This window comes from Pongo pygmaeus, chromosome 5, assembly GCF_028885625.2.
Source record: "Pongo pygmaeus isolate AG05252 chromosome 5, NHGRI_mPonPyg2-v2.0_pri, whole genome shotgun sequence".
In the NCBI taxonomy this organism is placed as follows: Eukaryota; Metazoa; Chordata; class Mammalia; order Primates; family Hominidae; genus Pongo; species Pongo pygmaeus.
In genome coordinates, this window is record NC_072378.2 from 26347342 (window position 1) to 26364438 (window position 17097).

General features: G+C 42.9%; 3 protein-coding genes across 3 annotated transcripts in view; 1 reads left to right on the forward strand and 2 right to left on the reverse strand.

The window, feature by feature from the left end:
* The window catches only part of LOC129038403 (uncharacterized), a 36470-nt gene extending 28122 nt beyond the window's left edge, over nucleotides 1–8348 (forward strand). The window contains exon 4 of the mRNA XM_054491361.2: nucleotides 7998–8348. Coding sequence (XP_054347336.1) covers nucleotides 7998–8328 — 331 coding nt within the window. The 3' untranslated portion in view covers nucleotides 8329–8348. The remainder of the gene's footprint in view (nucleotides 1–7997) is intronic.
* The window catches only part of LOC129038393 (uncharacterized), a 58815-nt gene extending 44198 nt beyond the window's left edge, over nucleotides 1–14617 (reverse strand). Inside the window, exons 1-2 of the mRNA XM_054491348.2 lie at nucleotides 14325–14617; nucleotides 8915–8945 (exon numbers count right to left, since the gene is read on the reverse strand). Of these exons, the coding sequence (XP_054347323.1) occupies nucleotides 8915–8945; nucleotides 14325–14617 (324 nt within the window). The remainder of the gene's footprint in view (nucleotides 1–8914; nucleotides 8946–14324) is intronic.
* On the reverse strand, nucleotides 181–2573 carry H1-3 (H1.3 linker histone, cluster member). Its single transcript, XM_054491350.2, has one exon. It carries the CDS (start codon nucleotides 2518–2520, stop codon nucleotides 1855–1857), a length of 666 nt encoding a protein of 221 aa, XP_054347325.2. The 5' UTR covers nucleotides 2521–2573; the 3' UTR covers nucleotides 181–1854.
* Nucleotides 14618–17097: the final 2480 nt, after the last annotated feature.

Consider the following 17097-nt stretch of genomic DNA (forward strand, 5'->3'; position numbering starts at 1 on the left):
GCTTTTCTAAAATCAAAAACAAAACAAACAGAAAATAACCTCAGCCTGCCAAATACAATGGAAACAGTAGTACATCCAAGTCAGCCCAACTTCCTATAGCCCATTTATTTGTCCTGCTAACCCCAATTTCAGGCTTCTTCCTCCCTTCTCCAAGTTTTTTCATTTATTTTTCCCTCTCTATTTCTTATCTAATCACCAAATATGTATTGGATAGCTAACTCTAGCTCCCTGGTTCAGCTCAATCTGTGAGAAAGCAATTTGGGAAAGGAAGTAGATTATAAGCTGACAGAGGTTCCTTTCATACTTTTTACTCTCTCTCAGCATCAGGGTGGTAGCAATACTTGTGCAGATTGACGCAGAATGACAAGGTGAGTAGTCTCCAAAAAGAGAATTCCATTTGGAGTATTCCATCTGAGGGGGAGGTGGAAAAAAAACAGGCTTTTCGACTACGGCCCAGCATACACAACTTTTAATATTGCAACCTGATTGGTGAAAAATTTTCTCTCGGAAAATCCACGCAAATAAAAATCTAAGAATACGTTTTGATTGGTTAATTCAGCAGGCTCTGCAAACCAATAGAAAAAGCAAGTTTTACAAAACTGAGCCAGAGACTATGATGAACTATCCACTATCCCTCCGATTGGCTTAACACAAGAACTGCCTTTTTTTCTAACGTTACCTGGACGCGGGAAGCAAGACCAAACTCGCGCCAAAAGCAAGACCTGCTTTGCCACGCGGGCCTACAGTTGCCAGTAGGGCTAATACACCGCGTCCTCCGCAAAGACAGCTACTCCGAGCGGGTTGGGCCAGCATGCTAGTGTTACCTGGCGGCAGTGCTAGGAGGTTAAGAGTAGGCAGAAATAAATGAACAAGCAAGAGAGCCCCTGGGAAAATAAGTCCTGGAGACGCTGGCCACTGACAGAAAAAGACAATGGCCACACTTTTTATTTTGAGACGGAGTCTCGCTCTATCGCCCAGGCTGGAGTGCAGTGGCGCGATCTCGGCTTACTACAACTTCCGCCTCCCGGGTTCAAGTGATTCTTCTGCCTCAGCCCCCAAGTAGCTGGAATTATAGGCGCGCGGCACCACGCCTGATTTTTGTATTTTCTTTAGTAGAGATGGGGCTTCACCATGTTCTTCAGGCTGGCCTCAAACTCCTGACCTCGTGATGCGCCCGTCTCGGCCTCCCAAAATGCTGGGATTACAGGCGAGCCACCTCGTCAGGCAGTGCAGCCCCCACACTGCCTATTTCCAAGTACAGTACCTGAGGGCCGATATCCCAGCGCTAAGGCTTATCAAAGGCCTGCCAAAAGACATCGGGCGCCACCTGCAGTTGGCCATTCTCAACGACTAACTGCACAAGATCGTGGACCGCAGGCACCTTGGGCATGCCACGTATTGCTCACAACCAGGAAGGGCTGTGCCCAAGAAGTCACCTCAATGCTAAAGTAAACTAAAGCATTTACACCATATCCTTGTGCCATAAATAAAATTTTTTCAGGGCCACTTTTAAGCGCCGCGCTTTAAGAAAAATCAGCCGGCCAATCACACACCACCGCGGGAATTTGAAGAAAAAGTAGGACTTGGTGGCTCAAGTAGCCTTAGCTACTCCGGTGACTGGCTGAGACTGAGGCGGGAGGATCCTCCCGCCCAGGATGCTGGGAGCTGTGAATTACTGACCCCCAACCAGCATGACTGGGATAGACCGTGGCCGCACAACACCGCAACACCCGCACCCCTCTCCACCCCACTTCCCCCGCCCCCCCCAAAAAAGCTTCAGCTCTTTTGACTGAGACCTGTGGGTGGCTCTGAAAAGAGCCGTTTAAATTTTCAAAGCGGAACGTCCCGCCAGCTTCACTTTTTCTTCGGAGCTGCCTTCTTTGCCTTTGTAACCTTCGGCTTCCCCGACTTAGGCTTAGCTGCCTTGGGCTTAGGGGCTTTGGCCTTAGCTGGACTCTTGGCAGCTTTTTTTGGCTGGGGTGTTTTCACCTTTTTCGCACTCTTTGCCACTTTCTTGGTCCCAGGAGCGGTTGCTGGCTTCTTTGCCTTCTTGGAAGTCTTTCTGATACTTTTCTTCGGGGTAGCGGCGCCAGTCACCTTCTTGGGCTTCTTGGCTGCCCCAGCAGGCTTCTTAGACTTGGCTGCGCCAGCCTTTTTGGCCTTGGGTTTGCCTTCCCCGGAAGCCGCTTTCTTGTTGAGTTTGAAGGAACCAGAAGCACCGGTACCTTTGGTCTGCACCAGAGTACCTTTGCTCACCAAGCTTTTGAGGCCAAGCTTGATGCGGCTGTTGTTTTTTTCTACATCGTAGCCGGCAGCCGCAAGCGCTTTCTTAAGCGCGGCCAGAGAAACGCCGCTGCGCTCCTTGGAAGCTGCCACCGCCTTGGTGATAAGCTCAGACACTGGGGGTCCGGATACTTTGCGTTTCCCAGCAGTTGCCCCTGCTTTCTTCGCCTTTTTCTTCACAGGTGTTTTTTCTGCGGGTGCAGGAGTGGTAGGAGCAACTGGAGCAGTCTCCGACATGTTTTTGTATTGCCAGAAAAGACAAAAGTAATCACAAACTGTCAGAACAGCATATCCTCTACGAGGGAGGCTGAGGGTTTATATAGAGAGACGCTGAGTGATGATTGGTTCCTTGCTCCATGCGCGGCGCTGCTGGAAAAGGACTCCTCGTATCTACCGCGCTGCTGTGTTTGTTGCCCCTTAAAAAAGAGTAAAAATATAAGAAATCTGGGCATGAAATAATTAGAGATTTGGGGGAAACTGATCCGAGAGAATTCGGGCTTCATTCCTGCCTTTTTTTCTGTGCATAGTTTTAAAACTGGCATCTTGAAACTTTTCTTATTCCCCCAACTCTCTTTCAAACTTCGGTCAAATCGAGACAACTTTCAGGTTTTCCTTAAAAATACTATTTCTCCCTCTTTCATTTGCAAATCTCTCTTCCAGGGCATTGTTCTGTGAATTCTTATCGTCTCAACTTTATATAGATAAACTCATTGTTATCCAAATGTGCAGGAAAATTGGGTTTTTTCGCAGGAACAATAGCACAGGCTCTCTGGCGAGCTGTTTGCATCAACCTCTAGGAATTGGCACTGAGGTAGAAAGTTCTATGTACAAGAGGGGTGATTATTTTAGAAAAGATAGCTTAAAAAAAATAGTATTTGAGTTACCAGTGTGTAAGCTGGATTTGATCTCCATATTTCAGTGGTTTAAACATTTCCAGAAAGATAAGGGTGAGGCTACATTATTCCTCTTACAGAAAAAAAAAGTCCTAAGTAGAGTTACCAACCTTCTCTTAAAAGTTAGGATCATGGATTTTTCCGACCTAGAATGGGCATTAAAGATCAACTACCACATCTCCAAAAAAGAAAACTGAACCAACAAATAATAGAATGGCAGGCCAACATCATTTTGGCAACTGTGAGCATTGAGAGCTTGTGTACATGTTCGTGTCCCATCACTTTATAAGTAATTTAATGAAAGACACTATTTTTTTGCTAATATCATAGAATTTTGTACATTTTTTATATTTTAAAATCATATTTATAATACAAATTTCCCTTCCTCTCTGTCTGTACAACCGGTTTGAATAACTGGTAAAAGTCACTTTAAAAAAATAAAATACAAACTTTCAACATTGCAAGTGTGGGCATCGAGGGTTAGAAAGAAAAAAATCTGATTTAAATCACTCTAAATTTTCATCATTCTACTTGGCTTTTTACACACAAAATCTGAACTAAGCTGTCACACCCTAAATTAATTGCTTGAATATGTCCACCTAAGGAGCTGAACAAACATTTCAGAGCAAACCTGAGTAACTTCAGTATTCCTTATCTGTTAGTTTGCAATACAGCTGATGGAATTAGGTTATTATTAGATAATTAAGCACAAAATTGGTATTCTCCATCAAATAATCAGATGCTGAAATGAACTCCTATGTTTGTTAAAGAAACAAGAGAAGTAGTTTGATGTTATGTTTCTTCTAACAAAAATACTCATTTCAAAAAATCAAGTTATTCTGGCCTACACTCAATAGTGATTAGAGAATTTTTTCATATAAATCCTAGATAAAATAATCAACTTTAAAGATGTCATCTCTCTTCATTCAACTAATTTCATAAAAATTACCTAGCTTGTCTTGGCCAGGCGCAGTGGCTTACGCCTGTAATCCCAGCACTTTGTGAGGCCATGCTGGGCAGACCAGCTGAGTCAGGAGTTCAAGGCCAGCCTGACCAACATGGTGAAACCCTGTCTATACTAAAAATACAAAAATTAGGCGGGCATGGTGGCACACGCCTGTAATCCCAGCTACTTGGGAGGCTGAGGTAGGAGAATCGCTTGAACCCGGAAGGCGGAGGTTGCAGTGAGCCAACATAGTGCCATTGCACTCCAGCCTGGGCAACAAGAGTGAAATTCCTCCTCAAAAAAAAATAAAATAAAATTACTAAGCTTGTCTTAAGTAATTATTTACTCTCTTGCATGTATTGGAAACGAGTCTCTGGGACTTAAGACCTTGTTATATACCACAGAAATACAAATGTGGTTTATAAAAAAGCTAAACTTATAGAATTGGATTAGTAGGACCCCACAATTCCAGTAGGGAAGCATTTTATAGGTTTCTGGAGGCAGGGGCGGTGCATCATTATGGATATCATTTTCAACAGTGATAGTCACAAGCATACTCTAAGTATTTCTTTTTTGGGACCATAGCTTTATATTGCCTAGACATAAAGATACAATTAAAATTCAGATTGTTTACTGTTTATTATTTTGATCATTATTGTAGTCTTAATAGTTGTTGAATAATTGTTGGAATTGTTCACCGTGTTAGATATAGTCAATTAACAGATGCCACCATTTCATTCTTGTGCAACACTGACTGGTTCCCATGGCTACTTAGGATCTTAATAAGTAAAAAGGCATTGGGCTAACTAATCTCTGCCCTTTCTGGAGGGCAATAACAGAGACTCAGTTTCACCAACAAAGTTCGCCAGATGTTCAAAGAGGAAAGGGGCTAGGCTACATAAGTTGGGACCTGGTACTTATCTTCTCTGTAATTGTAGCACGGACAAGGTTCCTGAAAGCTGGATCACCCCATGGACTGTAAACTTGAAGTCCTGCAAAGTTTCACCTATTACTTTGGTAGCCCTCAAAAAGAGTTCTGTGTTGCTTTGGAATCCTAAATCTGAATATAATCTAAAACAGTAGATTTCCCATTACACTGAGGTTGGAACCGTTTATTTTATAGATGCAAAAAGTAGCCAGGAAAAACTAGTTAGATAAGTGATAGCTATCTAACTTAAGGCCCAGTGTTCTCTTCATTTTGTGTTAACTCCCCCATCCTCACCACCACCATAGTAAATGACTGTGAGAGTTGTAAGTAGTATTCAATAGATCAATCCAGTGACACTGTGCTTAAGCATCACACAATTCAGATTTTAAAGATTTCCAAAAAAAAAAAAGAAACTATGTAGAATAAATATTAAAAGGGGCAAAAACATATATAGACTATTATACAAAATAAAGCTTTGTGTTAGAATCAAATGTGTTCAAAAGGTCCATGAGAAATCACATCGATTGTAACTGTCCATGAGGTAGTCTTACCTGAGGACACTGGCTCCTTGATATTCCTCTTCAAGTACAACAGTATTGTGTTAATTTTATTTCCTAAAAAGGCCACTACTATACTCAAACTTACAATTTTCTTTTTACATGTCTCAGGCATCCACCAAACTCCCTCCTCCCTTCTAGACTGGGTTAGAAGCTCTTCAGAAGAAACCCCCTTATCATAGATACAGCCCAATAAAACTTTCTGCGATGATAAAAATATTCTGTATTAACACTGTCCAATAGGTAGCCACTACCCATATGTGGCTACTGAGTACCGTAATGTGGCTAGAATAAGCGTACAAATTAATTTTTAATTTAAATTAATTTAAATAAAAATGAGCACATGTTGCTAGTGGCTAATATAGGACAGCAGAGCTTTAAAACAATTATTCTCAAACTTGGAAGAGCATACCTACCACCCACTTAGAGATCTCATTAAAAATGCAATATCAGTTCTATTGATTTGGGGTTGGGCCCAAAATTCTGTATGTCTAACAAGCTTCAGAGTGATGCCAGTAAAGCTGGGATATGGCTGCTCCACCCTTAAATACTTGACAGTAAGTAGAAGTATGCTGGTCTGATATCTGCCCCCAACCCTGAGTGTACTTTTCCTTTACTAAACGTTTGAGTTCTTTAAGAGAATAAACGTGATTATCTTTGTAAACCTGGTATTTGTACACTATTCTTGGCATGTAGTGGACATTAAATTGTTGAATGAATGAATCATGATTGTTTGGTGCTTACCTCAAAAAGGAGAGCACTTGAGATCCTTGTGTCTATTCCTACAGGTAACTGAACCTAAGATAAAATTTAAGTAGACTCTTAACTCCACAAAATGAATAATCTTCTCACTGCTTTTAGGCACCAGCAGAGAAGGGATTTTTAAGTTACCCTTGCAGTATATAGGAAGCAATGAATGTGAAGTAGTAAAATGTAAGAGTTAATGTTGAATTTTTCTACTACACATACCCTATGATCTGTAGGTAGAACATTTCTTCCGGAATCTTTTATTAGGACAGTATTTCACAGAACTTATTAGTATTATTTTTGTTAATTTACAAACCTTTATTCACCATGATTTACCATGTATGCTTTAGTGGCATGAAAGCCGTGGTAGGTAGCAAGGTAATGAGACTCCAGAATGGAGCCAACAATACAATGCCATTTATTAGAGAATGTCTTCAAGCCTGGGGTTCCTGATCTTTACACCTCAGATATTGCATTATACATTGAAAAACTAAGAATGAAACTTCAATTAATATTGATTTCCCTTACTAGAGGTCTTTCTTTATTAGGAATGCCAAAAACGATGTGAATGTATATGTCTCTGTCAAACGCTAAGTCTCATGATTGGCCAAATTTAAGAAGTATTGCTACATTTTAAGAATTAATAAAAATGGCCGGGCGTGGTGGCTTACGCCAGTAATCCCAGCACTTTGTGAGGCCAAGGTGGGTGGATCACCTGAGGTCAGGAGTTTGAGACCACCCTGGCCAACATGGCAAAACCCCATCTTTACTAAGAAAATACAAAAACTACCCAGGTGTGGCGACGCGTGCCTGTAATCACAGCTACTCGTGAGGCTGAGGCATGAGAATCGCTTGAACCCAGAAGGCGGAGGTTGCAGTGAGCCGAGATAGCGCCACTGCACTCCAGCCTGGGCAACAGAGTGAGACCCCGTATCAAAAAAAAAAAAAAAAAATAGTAAAAATACATTTTTAAATAATCTTCACATTTAAAAATTAAAGCCAGGCGCCTGTAACCCCAGAACTTTGGGAGGCTGAGGCGGGTGGATCACCTGAAGTCAGGAGTTCGAGACCAGCCTAGTCAACATGGCGAAACCGCATCTCTACCAAAAATACAAAAATTAGCCGGGCGTGGTGATGCGCACCTGTAGTCGCAGCTACTGCAGGGGCTGAGGCAGAAGAATCGCTTGAACCCGAGAGGCGGAGGTTGCAGTGAGCCCAGATCACGCCACTGCACTCCAGCCTGGGGGACAGAGCAAAACTGCTTCAAAAAAAATAATTTTATTCTCGTCTATCCATTCGGTGACAAGTGTAGCGTTACTGCCTCCTTTTTGCAAATAGTAAGGCTTTTAGGAGACAGACATTATCAGTTCTTCGAGAGCCCACAGGCACTGGACTAGAGGACACAGAAACCTACACTCAAGACCCAAACAAGGAAACAGGAAGGAGTCAAATCAACTTACATTTCCCCTACCCTCACCGCCCCCTTTCCTTCCCAAGGCAATAGTGTAGGGGACGCCCAGTAAGTTACGGAAAAGGCGGAGACAGAGGTTTCGTTCCCGCCCCTCCAAGTCAGTCTCCAAAAAGGTCCGCATAATTTACATATAAGGGGCTTCAGTGAGCCACAAAGTTGCAGAGGTTAAGAGTTGCTGTTTGTCTCTCATCATGTCTGGTAGAGGCAAAGGTGGTAAAGGCTTAGGAAAGGGAGGCGCCAAGCGCCATCGCAAAGTGTTGCGTGATAACATCCAGGGCATCACGAAGCCCGCCATCCGTCGCTTGGCCCGACGTGGCGGCGTGAAACGTATCTCGGGCCTCATTTATGAGGAGACCCGCGGTGTTCTTAAGGTGTTCCTGGAGAATGTGATCCGCGACGCAGTAACCTACACGGAGCACGCCAAGCGTAAGACAGTCACTGCCATGGATGTGGTCTACGCGCTCAAACGCCAGGGTCGCACTCTCTACGGCTTTGGTGGCTGAGCCTCACCCCGGCTTTTTATATAGCAGCTCACCCATAAAATGCCCTTTTCAGGGCCACCTCCTTCGTCACACGAAGGGCTGTAACTGATAACGACAATTTGGGTTTCGTTTTGTAAACTTAATGGGATTCTAGCTGAGTTAAACCGAGCCGTTTTTAGCGATCCTCCCAAGATGGCGGATGTGCTAAGGACAAAGGGAAGGCGAAGCATTAGAAACTGTTAAAGTATTTCGATCGCAAACCTCCACGGAAAAAGATGGTGGAAATGGTTTAGGAATACCAGCAGCCTTTTGTGACGTATGTGATGTTTTATTCCCAGGTTTCTAAAATTTAACTACTATGTTAGGTGGCTGGGACTTAACTACACTAGCATTACATGTTTATTTTTTGAGACGGAGTTGCTCTTGTCCAGGCTGGAGTGCAATGGCGCAATCTCGGCTCACCGCAACCACCCCCTCCCGGGTTTAAGCGATTCTCCTGCCTCAGCCTCCCGAGTAACTGGGGTTACAGGCATGCTCCACCACGCCCGGCTAATTTTGTATTTTGAGTACAGACGGGGTTTTTCTGTTGGTCGGGCTGGTCTCGAACTCCCGACCTCAGGTGATCCGCCCTTCTTGGCCTCCCAAAGTGCAGGGATTGCAGGCCTGAGCCACCGTGCCCGGCCTTAGTGTTATTTATTAGCCACAGAAAATGAATGATCTTAGGGCGGCTGTGGACAGATCAATTACTGGTAAACTTAATCCACTACTTGGGTCCGGGCGCGGTGCCTCAGGCCTGCAATCACAGCACCTTGGGAGACCACGGCGGGCGGATTACTAGAGCTCAGGAGTTCGAGACTAGCCTTGGCAACCAAAATGGTGAAACTCCGTCTCTACTAAAAATGTTAAATAGGAAAGTTAGCCCGGCGTTGTGGCGGAAGCCTGCCGTCGCAGCTCATGTACAAGGGCTGAGGCAGGAGAATCGCTTGAGCACGGGAAGCGGACATTTCAGTGAGCTGAGATGGTGCCACTCCACTCCTGCCTGGGCGACAGAGACCATGTCTCAAAAAAAAAAAGTCAAGTGTGGCCGGGCTCGGTGGCTCATATCTGTAATCCCATCTGTAATTCCAGCACTTTGGGAGGCCGAGGCGGGTGGATCACTTGAGCTCAACGAGTTCGAGACCAGCCTGGCTAGCACTGCAAAACCCCGTCTCTACTAAAAATACAAAAATTAGACGTAGACGTGGTGGCACGCGCCCGTTGTCCCAGCTACTCGGGAGGCTGAGGCAGGAGAATCGCTTGAACCCGGGAGACAGGTTGCAGTGAGCCGAGGTCGCGCCACTGCACTCCAGGCCTGGGGCACAGAGCAAGGCTCCGTCTCAAAAAGAAAAAAAAAAAAAAGCCCAAGTTTTTGTCTTACCCAGTGAATTCTTTGTTGGGGCACTTACTGTGATTTCAGGTCATTGATAATCTTACTGCTTTATTTCTCAAGTACTGGTAATTTATAACCTAAAGTGTTTCTCCTTGTGCTTTGTCAATCTACCCGGTTATCACCTGTGATCCTGCTTCCTAACGTTTTCATTTTTTCAGCACACCGAAGAAGTGGCTTCTCATCTGTTCTTTTTTTGTCAATGGTAATTCATTACATACACTGTTCCACAAATATTCTTCAACTTGGGGTTTCCTCTTCAAGAGGCCTTTACCTGATTCCTATGGGCAAAATCAGTATCTGGGGTTTCCTTACAATTCACGAAGCACACTCTACACATGTCCCTAGCCCTACTTCAGAATTCCCTATACGACTTAGGAGCTACTGCACACTTAAATAGTTGGCAGTAATTCTTGCCCTCTTCCCAAGATATTTTCAGGCCTTGAACAATGTCTTTAATTTAGTATCCTCAGGACGTAGTATTCAGTTCATAAATGTTTGTGCAATGACTGAAGGAATCAATGAAATTAAGCTATCTGGGCCATCACCAACATACTGTTATAAAAATCATTCCCCTTTAATTAAGCAATATCTCTACTTCCACAACCATCTTCTCTATTCACCTTTACATAAATGTCAATATTCATGGCTGCCAACAACTTATATTAAAGACTTTTTAAAATGCAGATTGAGATCCATTCATGGGTAATGAAAATAATTTAGTGCGTCCCAACCAGCATATAAAACATAAATAGAATCCAATATAACAACTAGAAATTATCAAAGTATCCCACCTAGTAAGTAAAAATATTGTGTAATAAAATTTTAGTTTCAAATAGATGTACTTTCGGTTTTACTTTGGAATTTGAAGGAGAAAAGGTTCAAAAAATATTAGTCCATTTATTTCATGTATAAATGTGTCAAATTATCAGGTTAGGACATTGCCTCACTTCCCTGGGTTTCAGAACTTCAATACTCAGCCTCAATTGCAGCTGGAATGCAGATATGTAACCTAGGCTTCACCAATGAGTCACAGGTTTAAAAGACTTCTCTTCAGAAATGGGACCCAGGAGAGAAGACACTCTGCCTAAAGCTTCTGTTTCTGCTGTGACAGATGTCAGATGGGCCAACTTTTGGTAGTAGCAGCAGCCATAGGTGACAGGTGAGTCAAGTTCTGATTCAGAAGTAACAGGTGTGACACACCAGCACCTGATGTTCTGCAGCACAGCTTTGGAGTTTGTCCCTGGAAGTGTCATCAGGCGTGTTTCTATAGCCCTCCCAAGAATGCTAGTATCTATTCAATATCCCTTTAAACATCACAGTTGATGTGCAATTACCAGTCAGCTGGCAACTAAGAATTTAGAGTTTCAAACAAAAAGGGTTTTAACTATTTTCTAATGGAGGTTTGTGTAATTTAGGAATTCGGAGTCATTTTACAACACTATTAAAAGGTTTTATGCCTTACTATACTTCTGGTAGACAATAATGCCTCCCCCCCAGATGCCCACATCTTAATCCCAAAAGCTGCAAATATGTTTCCTTAAATGGTAAAAGTAACTTTCCAATGTTATTAAATTAAGGCTTTTGAGATTGGATGATTCTGGATTACCTGAGTGGTGCCATTGTAATCACAAGGATCCTTATAAGTAGAAGCCAGGAGAGTCAGAGTCAGAGAAGTGATAAGGGTAATGGATTGTGATGCACTTTGGAAACAGAGGAAGGGGCCACACTGGTTGCCCTTTGTTTCCTGAAACACATAAAGCTTTTCTCACCTTGAGATTTTCCACTTGCGTGTCCTCTGGCCCAGAACATCCTTCGCCTGGCTCCCAATCTATGTGTGACTTCACACAAGAGCAGTGATATTTGAGCCAGTCATTTTGGCTACAATCCACTGTTTAAACACTATGTCATACTTTACAGGGGCATAGAAAATTATGGCAATTGCGGGAATGTTGTTTGACAGAATAGAGTAGAGAAACCCTGAAAGGTAAAAAGCTTGGCTTTGACAAAAAAAAAAATAACAATGAGAAAATGTGTATCCTAGAAAGGGTTTTTAAATTCTAGATTGACTCTTGCATTAAAATATATTTTTAAAAAGTTTTGTTGTGTTTTGCTTCACGTTTTTGTTGTTGTTAAACACAATGATTATTGTGTCAAGTTTCATTTTCCCCTATGAAAGCAAAATAATATAAATCAAACATACACCATTGTAAGTTAAAAACTCATAGATTGAGAAAGTAAATATTTAATTCTGTGGAATTAAGTATATACAGTAAGTTTTTCTTATGTAAGAGTCTGTAGATCCTGCGTGGTCTACAGAAAATTTAAACTTCGACACCGTCTCTACAAGCTGTTTCCAGTGGCAAGGCAAAGGATTGGCCAAAAAAAAAAAAAAAAAAAAAAACACCTATAATAGAAACACAGAACTGTTCACGACATTTATTTTATGAAACATGGAAGTGGTGGCATTTCCTCATAAAGTGTCTTCCAGTCGGACGGACCTCTAGACTTATTTCCACTTTCTCCTCCAAGCCCTGGGCTTTGGGAGACTAACTGTATGGTTCTGACCAATATGCTACCCGGACCTCCACCTTCTGGTAGGATTCAGCCAGTGGAAACCCCAAAAAGGAGACTGGAGGAAAGGAGGAAAATGAGATGAGGTATTTATTCCCCAGTTTCCCTTTCATTGGCTGCTAGCAGCATCTCTCCAGGCCAGGGATCCCTCTCTCTGCAGCTATAGCAATTGCTTCCCATGTCAGGGATCTCTCTCTCTGCAGCTATAGCAATTGCTTCCCATGCCCCTTCAGGGTTATAAGTGATGCTTACTAGACCTGGATGGAGGCACTACTTTTTTAGTTTTCTGTATCCTGCCCTCAATTTGCAAATAATTTCTTTAAGAAACCCTCCTCCAATTATCCCATGTGAGTAGGCTACTTGTTTCCTGTCTTGACCTTAGCAGAACCCAATATTTTCACTACACAGCACAAAGTTCATGGCCACAATATCCAAAAGAATTGATGTAACTTAAATGCAAGTTTCTCCATGTCATACCTCGTTAACATGCTTCCAACAACATAAGGTTAATTCTCAGTTTCTCAATTTGCAAGAGGAGGTCCTCCTCAATCAGGCAACTGCCAGGCCTGCATCTTTGGTCATATATGTATTCCCAGTCTCCATGGCATCAAACTACTTATTGCCCCTTGTGTCTTCACACTAGTGGAGACCTGCCCTCTCCCAACACTGCCTGAAATGCCCTGTTCCCGTGTCCCTCCCCTCTGGCTAACAGCTGATCAGAGTGAGAGCAAGAGGAATAAATGTGCCTGCTTATGACAAGTATCATGCGGCTCAGTGTCCTGCTACTTCCATCCTCTCTGCAGACAGGTCTTTTACACTCACCTGTTCAGAGACCTCTCCCGTGATGACACCAGAGTTTGTAACAGTTTATTATCTGTTAATTTTTCCCAAATTTTTATTATAAAAATATTCAGAATAAAACATAATAAAAGATGGGTTTATCAGTCATCCACTACCTAGATTCAATAGAGTGGATTTTACCACCATCCGAAAGTAAATGACAGACTCATGAGAATTTACACCTACATACTTCAGCATCTAACCCCTAACAATAAGAGAAATTCCATGTAATCGCAATATATCAAACCTTTCTTTAAAAACTTACTAAAATGACCTGTTATCCAGTTCACGTTCAAGTTTCCTTGAATATCTCCAAAATGCCCTTCAAAACTTTAGAGACAGAATACAATTAATACATTTAGTTGCTATGTTACTTTAATCTCCTGCAAACTTAAAGTCCTCCAATTTTTATCGGTGGCTTTTTAAACAAAGCAATTGTCCCAAATGTTCCACATTCTGGAAGGTTTTTCCCCCTCTTGAGATGTTTAATTGGCTCTTTGACCCCTATACTTTCGTAAACAGCAAATTGAGACACGAATTATTGCAGTTACACCTTTATCAAGGTGTTTCTATATTTATGATGGATCACAAGCAAAGGCATGAAACAGGTAAACTTCTTTTAGTGCTGCTAAATTAGATCATTGAACTAGCAAAGGGGCCCGTCCCTCCACTGCAGACACATTTGTCAGAACGGCACCTGGCAAGTTTGTGCTAATCATTGTGTATTCTCTGGTTATTGAAATTGCTTATTAAGCAGAATGTAAAAGTCAGGTTATCTTGGCACTGAAACTGCAATTTTAATTACGGAGGGTAATCCTAACAGTAAGGAGAAAAACACACTACCATAACCACATTTTGAGAGCTTTTAAGTGACAATGTAGCCGTTGATGTCCTCAGCCAGCCCACCAGATTTCTAATCTCTGAACACATGATTAACTTACCACCTGTATTCCATGTTGTATGTCAGCCTTGGCGTAAATTTATACTTTACAGCATTATACACTTACAGCTTTGGGGCACTTACAGCAATAAAACACACAATATTGCTAAATGCGTTAGATAAGTTTCCATAATGTCAAATGTGAGCCCTTCAGGAGAAAACGTACGCAGCCCTGAAAAGGGCCATTAACGATATTGCAAGGAAAGGCCTGGCCTCACTTAACCGCCAAAGCCTTACAGGGTTCGTCCCTGGCGTTTGAGCACGCAGACCACGGCCATGGCGGTGACCGTCTTGCGCTTGGCGTGCTCCGTGTTGGTCACGGCGTCCCAGATCACATTTTCCAGGAACACCTTGAACACCCAGCGGGTCTCCTCATAAATGAGGCCCGAGATGCGCTTGACACCGCCATGCCGGGCCAAGCGCCGGATAGTGGGCTTGGTAATGCCCTGAATATTATCGCTCAGTACCTTGCGATGGCACTTGGCACCTCCTTTCCCAAGGCCTTTTCCGCCCTTGCCCCGACCAGACATGATAAACAAGTGAGAACTATCTCTAAACAAAACGATTACTCGCTTTCCGCAGCCTTTTATATAACGGTGGAGTAGACCTTTTTGAAAACTGAAAGACCAGGAAAGGCGGGAAAACTTATTCAGTCCCCGCCCATCTACCTCTAGTAATACCAAGACATAAGAAATTCTCTAGTAGTGGGGAGATTTGCTGGGATTTAGAGAATAACGATCTCTAAACGAAAGTGTCAAACATGTACCTAGAGGAAAGTATCTCGATTTTTGATGTCTGTATGTGTTTAAAGATTTACTCCTGGCCGGGCGCGGTGGCTCACGCCTGTAATCCCAGCACTTTTGGAGGCCGAGGCGGGCGGATCCCGGTCAGGAGATCGAGACCACCCTGGCTAACACGGTGAAACCCTGTCTTTACTAAAAATACAAAAAATTAGCCGGGCGAGGTGGCGGGGGCCTGTAGTCCCACCTACGCAGGAGGATGAGGCAGAAGAATGGCATGAACCCCGTGGCGCGGAGCCTGCAGTGAGCCGAGATCACTGCACTCTAGCCTGGGCGACAGCGAGACTCCGTATCAAAAAAAAAAAAAAAAAAAAAAGATTTACTCCTTCCCTGTATATTAGAGCATTTACCATGCTGAAGTTGAAACAAGCCCAAATTGCAAAACATAAAAGAATTCCTAATCATATTGCCAAGCCGCCCAGCTAAAGAGAAGTAGCCTGGTTTTTGGTTTCGAATCTGTGAGTGGCTGCTCTCTCACCGATACTAGACATGTTAATCTGAGTTTCAATGGCCCTATCTGTAAAAAGGGTAAATACTTGTTAATAATTGAGTTACTTTAAACAAAACACTGGCATATAGTTAGTAAATGATTTTTTTTTTTAATACGGAGTTTCGCTCTTGTTGCCCAGGCTGGAGTGCAATGGCGCAATCTCTGCCCACTGCAACCTCCACCTTCCGGGTTCAAGCTATTCTCCTACCTCGGCCTCCCAAGTAGCTGGAATTACAGGTATGTGTCACCACTCCCGGCTCATTTTTGTATTTTAGTAGAGACCGGATTTCACGTTGGCCAGGCTGGTCTCCAACTCCTGCCCTCAGGTGATCCGCCTGCTTCGGCCTCCCAAAATGCTGGGATTACAGGCGTGAGCCACCTCACCGGTCAGCTGGTAAACGAATTCTTATTGCCACAGACTTTTTTTTACAGACAAAATAATAATACAGGGGTAAAGCACACCGAAAGATTTTAAAACATTGCCTTTGCAACACCAATACATTCAGTGTGCTTTCACTTATATTAAGCACTATACAATTAAGTAATGAAGAATTGCCCAGAAAAAAGATAATGTAAATTGCCAGAGGCTCCATGCCCTGTTCTTCTCATGTGGAGGACAGAAGGTACGGGGGTGACTGTCTTCTGGGGTTGATACAACAGGAAACTCAGGGAAAGCTGTCATAAATGTTAATAGGAGAAAAGGGGAATTTGCACACAAGCCAAAATAAAGACATAAGGACCACTAACTTTTTACATCACAAAATACTTGCTGAGCTAGTTAAACGAGAGCATTGAAGTGGAAATAAATGATGTCTCTAAAATAGAATGTTCAAAATAACAGTGGATTTTTTATTGTGCAAGTTATGATGCACCAAACACATAGTCCTAAAGATCATGGGTTTTTGAAGCAGGTTCAGCAATATCTAAAAAATCATGTAACTGCATAAATGAATTATGGCCTAATGAGCACATCACCACAACAAAAAGCCAAGAATGCAAACAACTATTTGTGGGGAAAACAAACAAACAAACTTGATAAACCATGGAATTCCAAGCAATAGAAATAGCAATCCCATCACAGCCTATTTTTACATTATTTTGAAATAATTAGATTTTTTTTTTTTTTTTTTTTTTGAGGCGGGGTCTCACTCTGTAGCCCAGGCTGGAGTGCGGTGGCACGATCTCGGCTCACTGCACCCTCCACTTCCCAGGTTCAAGTGATTCTTCTGCCTCAGCCTCCCTAGTCGCTGGGATTACAGTTGCCTGCTACCACGTCCGGCTAATTTTTTGTATTTATAGTAGACAGGGTTTCTCCATGTTGGCCAGGCTGATTAAATAACTAGAATAACAAGAAATTGCGCTGGGCACGGTGGATTACGCCTGTAATCCTAGCACTTTGGGAGGCCGAGGCGGTCAGATCACCTGAGGTCAGGAGTTCCAGACCAGCCGTAGCCAACATGGTGAAACCCCCGTCTCCACTAAAGCTACAAAATTAGCCGGGCGTGGTGGCACAAGCCTGTGATCCCAGCTACTCGGGAGGCTGAGGCAGGAGAATTGCTTGAACCCGGGAGGCGGAGGTCGCAATCAGCCGGGATCCCGCATTGCGCTACTGCACTCCATCCTGGGTGACAAGAGCGAAACTCCGTCTCAAAAAAAAAAAAAAAAAAAGTTGCAATAATATTTCCTTGAACCCAGTTTTCCCTGAGCATAGTGTACAGCT